The sequence below is a fragment of the Lactuca saligna genome, chromosome 5, assembly GCF_052625555.1.
Source record: "Lactuca saligna cultivar CGN05327 chromosome 5, ASM5262555v1, whole genome shotgun sequence".
Classification (NCBI taxonomy): domain Eukaryota; kingdom Viridiplantae; phylum Streptophyta; class Magnoliopsida; order Asterales; family Asteraceae; genus Lactuca; species Lactuca saligna.
In genome coordinates this window covers 246,375,491-246,384,776 of record NC_136421.1, presented here as the reverse complement: position 1 = coordinate 246,384,776, position 9,286 = coordinate 246,375,491, and the positions used below count along the sequence as shown (strand labels likewise).

Genomic DNA, 9,286 nt, shown 5'->3' with positions numbered 1-9,286 from the left:
AGGATGTTTCAAAGGAGTGAAACTTGATTTTTTGAGAAATAGTCAAAATGTAGGTGTTGCTTCTCATTTTTAATTTGAGGTTGCTATGTTTTTCATACAAGAATATAGTCTTTTTTACTGAATTGTATTAATACTCTTAAATTGTTGCATATTATAAAACTTATAAATTGTAACCATATTTTTGTTTATTGTTAGTTGAATCATTCATCCCGACAATAAATCAATCGAATTTAAGACCACCTTCATATTGGAACAACATTCATGTTAACAATAAACTTTTCGTGGTTTGTGGTAATAAGGAAAGTTATATTTCGTCTAAAGTGAAATATCTCGATCTCAACAATAGCAACTGGCTTTTACTGTTACTGTTATAATTCATATTTAGTAAAATCGTACTTTAATTTGCTCCAAACTTTATTTATTATTTTTTTGTTAGAGGTCAGCACTAGCAGCAACAGTAGCACTCAACAAATCTTTTTATGTCACTTGTGCATTTGATGGAGAATCTTATTCGAGATAACCACATATCATTAAATAATGTTGTATTATTATTTAAGATGATGCAAAACATAAATAAACACTCTTTATGTCATGTAGTTTTGTTGAAATGCTTGATCCACATGAAGACAAACAATTAAAAATTCTAGAGATGAAGGCAATTTTGGTACTTTTGTGATTGGATAAACATTGTACACAATTGGCGGAACCATGGAAAAGAATCAACTTTTGGACGTTGCATGTATATGTAAATAATGACTTTGTTAAGTTCCCAAACAAACATTTTAGGGAATATGTTATAAGTTTTTAATAAAATAAGGATCAATTTTATATGAATTTTATCTGTTATTTCTTTGGCGTCTCCAACCCCGCAATGCGGGGATTCTTCCTTAGTTTTAACTAATACCCTTTGTTTCAATCTGAAATTTATAATTCAACATATTATTGTTTGAGGTTTAAAATAAGAATTTATTTATGTAATGATTTTAAACATGATATGAAACTTCTTTGTATCAGACTGGATTGAGTTGATCTTAAACATTTCCTTTTATTTTTTATAAACAATTGGTGTCCTAAGCATAATTACACAAACAATCTTATTTTTATTATTATTATTTTTTGTTTTGTGTTGAAAAACGTTTTAAAATGTCATACTAATTACTAAAAAATATGATATTCTGAATGAAGTTAATTAATAAGTAAGAAGTTAAGATTTTCGAATCTTTTAATCAATCCATTTTGTAGGAAGAGAGTCTATAAATCCGGAATGATATCAGGATAAAACTTGAAATTTCCGGAAATTTAGGGAAATAAATAAATAATTTAAAGGCAAAAAGTTTCCATTGCCGGGAATCGAACCCGGGTCTCCTGGGTGAAAGCCAGATATCCTAACCGCTGGACGACAATGGATTTGTGTTCAGCTAATCCACATTATTTATTTAACTTTGCCAATACTATGCTCAACATGGATTAAAAGCATCCAAACCGTTAGAAGGAAAAACAATAAATCGAATTACTTTCCGAAAACATGGATTAAAAGCATTTAAAATATATTATGATGTAAACTTTTAAGTAAAAAAAAGAAAGATTCGCGCTTACAAATAATTATTTTGAATAACAGTCGAACTTATCAATCTATTAATTGGTGGTACAAAACTGAAGATGGATGAATTAAAATACAGTTTCTAGAAAATAATAAAACAAAGATTCTAATTAACACAACATGGTTACATCATCTACAAAATGTTTATTTTTTAAACCATTACAGTATTGGACACGATTTCATCATCAATTATTGTAATGCAAAAAAAAGAAGTTAAACTTAAAACAAAGAATTTTATTGCTGATAGCTATTAACTTAATTTACTTATCCTCTCTTCAGGGACCCAGCAGCAAGCATTTTATTTGATGGCATTTAAGCTCATCAACTTTGTAATATACCTTAAATATCATAGATTTCTCAGAAACTACACAAAACTTCATATTCCACCAGGATAAATACAACTGTTGTAACCTGCAACAAATAATTTACAAGAAAATATAACTTAAAGAATATGTTCATCAAGGGGCCCCACAAAACGAAGAAACAAAATAGTAGAGACATGAAAAGACATTTTCGGTGATGATATGATTGGAGTTGGACACTTGGACCCATAATATTTGATTTTTTTTTTTTTACATATTAGCCATAAAAGAAAAGAACATCAGGATTTGCACAGTAAACAATATATGAACAAACTATGTAAATAAATGAAATGAAAAAAAAAAAACATTTCACTCTCTAAATCGATAAAAATGAACAAGTAATTAAAAGGAGGAAAGATACTTACTAGGGTTGTTGGATGTAAGTGTAGCAGTTTGAACAAAATCACAATTCCATGGGTTCCTACCAGACGTTTGATAAAGGAGGTTCATTGCATAAGCCGCATGGGATGCTATTGTGTTGGGCTCAAAACATACACCACCAGGTTGAATTGGACCACAATCAAACCCTTGACCACATACATAGTCAAGATTTGACTGCAATTGCGCATCGGATGCATCTGATTTGGGCACGCACCACCCTGCCGCCTGAACCGGCGATGGTGTTGCCGGAGTTGTGGGACTCGCCGGAGTCTGGATCAGATTACAACCACCACATGAAATATGTTATAGTAGATGGAAATGAAAGTGGGATGATATATTATAATACACAGATAAATGTATAAACAAATTTTTTTGTTCTGTGTAAAAAATGTTAGGGTTTAAGCATTTCAATAACTTGATAAATGAGTTTGAAGGTGAACAAAAAATGATATCTTAACATGAAAATGTTTTAAAATTTAGAAAATAAAAAAAGAGGCGGGTTTGATTAAGGTCTAACCTGACTACTTTTGGAAAGCCCAACGTCATAAGCCATGGAGAGATCGGGCTTAAAAAGTCCGAATCCTCTTTCAGAACCCGGCCCAGGCTTCAAATCCTCATCATAGAGTGCAAAGATGTATGTATCAACGGATTTTCCGGGCATCAATGGTGTTCCAACCTTTGATCTTAAGTGGTTGATCAAATTACCATTGTAGGCTTTTGCGTTATCCACACTGGGCCCAATCTCATTCGGGTCACCTTTGTAAGCCCATCCTGTTTCTGCAACCACAATCTCAATGTCCTTGAACCCCATTGCATTTAATGCAGACCTCACAGCATCGACCTAATAATAATAATAATACCATTAACAAACTTTTACTAGATTAGATGTTTTGATAATTTACGATTATTTAATATTTATTGCAATAAACAGAGTATAAATTTATGATATCATTTAAAATGGATGCCTTAAGCCTTAAGGCACTATTTTTTTTTTTTTTTTTTTTTTTTTTTACTTTTAATTTGTAGTTTTTTTGTCAGCATCATCAAGGAATACCTTCACGTTGCCAGTCACATGGAACTTTATTCTTGCAATAAGATGCTCACTTTTTTGTTATTATTATTTTATCAATCAGGAAATAACGAAATTATAACAGTACTAAATCTTATGTCATAATTAATTTTTCTGTAATGAGTCCTATATATATTTCCTGCAAAAAAATATATAATTTGACAAATTACCAAAATGTCAACCTAGGCTATTATTGATTACTATTTGCTATTTTATGGGTTTGATTTGTGTAATTATGTTATGTGTAGATACAATTAAGGGCAATTAGCTGGAAGTGTAAATTGATCACCTGGGCATCGAACATGTTCATGTACTTAATACCGTTGCCTGAGTCGACTCGGCCGGAGTTGGGTTGAAAGAGAGAAAAAGCTAGGGTTTCAGGGCGCGGATCACTCTGGTAAGCGAAGAATGGGTAAGGGTTGATCATGAAAGGCGACCCATTTGCACTGTGAAACTTCAACAGTGATCTCATGGTGTCGCTGAACCCTGAATTGAAAACCGCCGACGAAGGTGGATCGGAGGCTCCGAGCACAGCCATCGAGTGCACCGTTGATACCTTGATTTTCCCACCCAATGATGCTGCATATTATATAACATTCACTTATCAATTAAGGGAATTACTTTTTTGGCTATTAAAGTACAATTTAAAAGACAAATGTGTAAAGTTTAAAATATACCCAACAACTTAATCAATTTGCTGAATAATCCATAAGTATAAAAGTGACATTAGTTTATGTATAAAATAATAATAAACAAAATAATTTCTTTATAGTTTAAAAAGGAGAGTTAGGTTAACTAGAAATGGAAACCTGCATTAAGGGCGTTTTGGACATTTTGCATGGCAGGCAGACAAAGGGGCACAAGACTTTGGTCAACAGCGGTCATCACTTCATTCCCAACCGTGATGACAATGATCTTGCTATTTGGATATGCCAAAACGTTCGAGTTGACCCACTGAGTCGCGAAATTCGGATCCGAAGCCAATGCCGGAATATCTCCGTTCGCAGCTCCGATCACGATTCCGATTCCGGTATTAGCTAAAGCACGGATGATCGCAGGATCAGCACCGTACATCCTCACTTTACCTATTGACGTCGACTGGAGAAGCTTCGCTGTAGCTTCCGGAGCCGGAAGGTTGTCGGCGAGAAGCCCGTAGTTTACACCAATAAACGATTGTGAACCTACAAAAAGATGTTACCTTTAAACTTTTAATTTTTATTAGTAAAAGTGCTTTGACTTTACGCAATCGCATTGAAACGAAAATTACGCCGATGGTAGATCGATCGATGCCAAATTGGTTCCGAATTGCACTAATAACTTGTATTTGAAAGGGCATACAAAATCAAATCTCAGATTCAAATGTGCAAGTATCGGGAAATTAGCAGTGATTAAGTAACTAGATAGAGTTAATGTGAATAACTTACTGGAAAAACTACAAAATTGCAGTAAAAAACTGCAAAGAACGAAGAACATGAATGGCTGAACAGAACTCGCCGGCGGCGCCATGGATTTTCCTCTGTAACTATGTGTGTGTTGATAAGGAAAAGTGGTAGTATGAAAAGATTTATTATTTGAAGGAGTACAAATTTGAAATTTAGAGGGGTGGGTCCTAGAGTGGTTGGATTTTTGTCCTCTCTTCCTCCGGTGGGAAGGTGGTGGCCGATGAAGAAGATGAAAACATACGATTACCACGGACTGTTCATTAATGGGAAGATAAAAGGATCTTCGGTGTCTGTCGGTAAACGTGTCCTTTTTCATTTTAGAAAAGAGTAAATTACGGTTTTTGTTTATATGATTTGACGCGTTTTTACTAAATTCCTATCAAAGGCTTCTAGTCCGATGATATCTGGTAGAGATAATGACTTGAAAGGGTAACGAGTTTTCGATTTTTGTCACATTTAGTCATTAAATTTTTTTTCGTTATCTATTTGTTATTGAACTATTGAAACTGTTCATATTTTACCCTTATGACCGGCTGTTACCGGTCATAAGGGTAAAATGTGAACAGTTTCAATAGTTTAGTAGCAAATGGATAACGAAAAAAAATTTGGTGACTAAATGTGAACAAAATCGAAAGTTCGTTTCTCTTTAAAAAGTTCAATGACTAAATGTGAACAAACTTCCTATTGTATTATGTTTTAGCAAATTATTTATTTTTGTTTAATTGTAGCAACATTTGTTGATGAAGAAATCTATGAAATAAAAAAACAAAATGTAACATCCGGATTTCCGGGTATCATAATTTAAGTATTTTTCTTTTGATTAAAGAAGAGAGACTCGACGAGTTGACGCCTCAACTCGTCGAGTGAGGTCGCGACTGATGACTTAGATTAATGAATGGACTCGACGAGTCGGTGAGGCGACTCGACGAGTCCGCGCTGTTGGCAGAAACCCTAAATCTTTGGGCCCGAGCCATATTTAAAGGCACTTATGGCCTTCAATTGCGACTACCTTTCCCATAAGTGAGAACCCTAGCGAGCTTGAGTGTGTAGAGTGAGAGGAAGACCGATCTTGAGATTTTTGGTGTGATAGATCTGGACCCTTCTAGGTCCAGAGAGTCGAGAATATGAAGCTTTAGTAGAGTAAACCTTGGGGTTCGAAGTTAGGAAGCATTTATGGGATTTTTATGGTATATATAGTTATTTTCATCTTTCACGTAGATATGAAGTATTTTATATAAATTACGTGTTATTTGTGCATATTATTTGAATACTTGTTGTCTATGCTGGATGAACGATTTTATACATGTTTTAAAAGATTTAAATGGTATATTTATTTTATATCTACAAATATGTTGCGGATGAAACATGGGTAGATGAAATAGTTGGTGTGTGATGAAATAAAATGATGAGAGATAGGTGATGATAGAAAGGTGATGATAATTAGGTAAATAGATGATGATGAATATGTGATGTGATGTAGTATAGATGGCGACCACAGACTATTCTAGACAACCCAGTGGAAACACCAGCAGACCCATAACCTGTAGGTGATGAATTACGAGTTCAGGCGATGTTGTAACTACGTATTCATGCGATGATACTCTAACCCCTTACTATGAATTACGAGTTCAGACGATGTTGTAACTACATATTCATGGGATGTCATAAATTCTGCATGCCAAACCAATGGTCATAATTTACATCAGTGAGAATGGTTCATTTTTTTGTAAAACCAAAATCAGATTGAAAATTTTGATTTTTTATTTTGGAAAATGTCAAACCATTGGTTTTTTATTTCGGTTTTGGTTTTTTGTGTTTTTTTTAAAATATATTTTCAGGGTTTTTTATTTTTTATTTTTTATTTTTTATTTTTTTATTTTTTTTATTTCATAGATTTCTTCATCAACAAATGTTGTTACAATTTAACAAAAATAAATAATTTGCTAAAACGTAATACAATAGAAAGTTTGTTCACATTTAGTCATTGAAATTTTTAGAGGGAAACGAACTTTCGATTTTGTTCATATTTAGTCACTAAACTTTTTTTCGTTATCTATTTGCCATTAAACTATTGAAACTGTTCACATTTTACCCTTATGACTGGCTGTTGCCGGTCATAAGGGTAAAATGTGAACAGTTTCAATAGTTCAATGGCAAATAGATAACGAAAAAAAGTTTAGTGACTAAATGTGACAAAAATCGAAAGTTCGTTACCCTTTCAAGTCATTATCCCTATTTGGTATTGGTCTTTTTGGTCTTTTTTTACATCAAGGGGTCAAGCCCCACTCTAACCATAAACAGAATAATTTAGCAATAGTTTATAATATATTTATATTTGTTACTAAAAAAACTAAATTCCTTCACAATTTTTTTTTTCGATCTCTATCGGTTTTTTCTTTTCTCATGACATCTCAAATTATAGTTCTTTTTTCCTTTTTATGTTTTTGGAAAAAAAACTATAAATTATGTCAATATATTTTTTAAAAAATTAGAGACCAAATATTTAAATTTTAAGTTTTATTTGCATATTTTTATGGACATATTCCGTAAAAGTTTTTGTCATTATATTTAAATAACCGTTTAATCTATAGCACGTGCCTTTGCAATATATCTTTTATCTTTCATTTTTCTGCTCATCTATATTAAATCCATTCTTTTAGAATTACTTTTTACTCATTTTTTCTTCCCTCGAGACATAATGATGTAGGGGTGAAGATCTGGATTTGTTGACTGGATCTAGATATAGACACATTTTTTAGAAGGGTTATTGTCATTGTTGCCCAACAAACTGTAGTATATTGGTTTAAACGGTCCCTTGTGACTATTTTTTGCATTTGAAGGGCACAAACTTGTATTTTTAGGTTTTAAAAGGTCATTCTGAAAAATTTGAAGGGGTCACCCGGTGACACCCATCCTAATCAGCAGGTTTAAATGCCAACTCAATTGTCACGTGTAACACCTAATGTAATGCTTTCTTTAGAACCCGAATCCGATCAAATCCCTTACCATCTTCCATCTTCACTTGCTCTGATGTTGTCTTCTCCAGCTCAGTCGTTGTCTTCTTCGGCTCCAGTGATGGCCCTGATGTTCACTCCGGTAGAATCGAACACCAAGCATAGAGTCTGATGTTCACTCCGTATCACAGTCCCTCTCGACATAGATCGACTCTATGGATCGATCCGCAAGGGTTCATTCTCATTTCCGTCTAACGGGAGTGAAATTGGGGACGATTTTGAAAGCTACAGAGAAGATGAAGATGGTGGGAGCAGAAGTGGGTATCATCACAAAAAGGCCCGAGCTTAGGTGGTGATGTTTTTGTCGATTTGATCCATATTGAAGCAATCAAGGAGCTGAAAGCCATCGCCGATTAGATGATTAGGTCCGGCTATGAAAAAGAGTGTTGTCAGGTTTACAGTAACGTCTGGCGTGATGTCTTAAACGAGTGTTTATCCATTCTAGGAGTTGAAAAGGCTTAGTATTGAAGAAGTACAAAAGATTGAATGGAAATTTTTGGATGAGAAAATGAAGAAATGGATTAAAGCGATTAAAATCGTGGTCAAGGTTCTTCTTTTTGGGGAAAAACGATTATGCGAAAGAGTTTTCAGCGAATCCGAACTTATCAAAGAAATTAGTTTCGTTGAAACAACAAAAGGATGTGTGATGCAGCTGTTGAATTTTGGGGAAGCAGTTGCAATTGGGCAAAGATCTTCAGAAAAACTCTTTCGAATTCTTGACATGTATGACGCAGTTGCAGATGTTTTCCCTAATTTCGAATTTCTTTTCACTTATGAATCTGGAGAATTAGTCTGCAACGAGGTGAAGGTGGTTTTAACCGGCATATAAAATCAATTCTCTAAATCAAAATGTTTGCTTGAAATCAGTTTCTGAAACCGTTTTTCTAAGATGTTTGCTTGAAATCAATTTGAAAATCAAATTGTCTTCTTGAAATCGGTTTCTAAACTCCTAAAGTACTCTTTTCTTCCCGAGGAACTGGATGTCGGTGAAGGCGGCCAAGATGACCAAGGTATCACCTAATTATCATCTCTAATCATCTTATCATCTAAATCTGTTTCATCTTCGTCTCCGTCGTAATCATTGTCAAAAACCATATCTCGTGGAGTTAAAGATGATCGCCAAGAACCCATCGATTTATGTGTACCCAAATAAGGAGTAGTGGTGCTGTGATTTTTGGAGGTTGTGAATCAATGGTGGTTTTTGTTGCTATAAGATACCACACAAACACACCTGGTAATCCACACAAACACACCTGGCAACGATGAGTCGATTCACCACTGAGTCATTGTTGACTCACCTGCCTAGTTGGCAGCTGACATGGTACTGTAACCTTCAAAAATGGGTAAATGTACCAAATTAACCGGTAAAACACAAGTTAGTACCATTTAAAGGCAAAAATAATCACGAGGGACCATTT

General features: G+C 34.0%; 1 protein-coding gene and 1 non-coding gene across 2 annotated transcripts; both read right to left on the bottom strand.

Moving 5' to 3' along the window:
• Positions 1–1,335: 1,335 nt before the first annotated feature.
• Positions 1,336–1,407, bottom strand: TRNAE-UUC (transfer RNA glutamic acid (anticodon UUC)). The gene has a single exon. It is a non-coding gene; the product is annotated as a tRNA-Glu (tRNA).
• A 283-nt stretch (positions 1,408–1,690) lies between these two features.
• Positions 1,691–5,133, bottom strand: LOC145047241 (glucan endo-1,3-beta-D-glucosidase-like). Its single transcript, XM_078995483.1, has 6 exons — positions 4,837–5,133; positions 4,222–4,593; positions 3,702–3,991; positions 2,861–3,184; positions 2,328–2,613; positions 1,691–2,011 (listed from the first exon to the last, which is right to left on the bottom strand). The coding sequence occupies exons 1-6, from the start codon at positions 4,916–4,918 to the stop codon at positions 1,977–1,979; spliced, it is 1,389 nt and encodes a 462-aa protein (XP_078851609.1). The 5' UTR covers positions 4,919–5,133; the 3' UTR covers positions 1,691–1,976.
• Between the last annotated feature and the right edge of the window lie 4,153 nt (positions 5,134–9,286).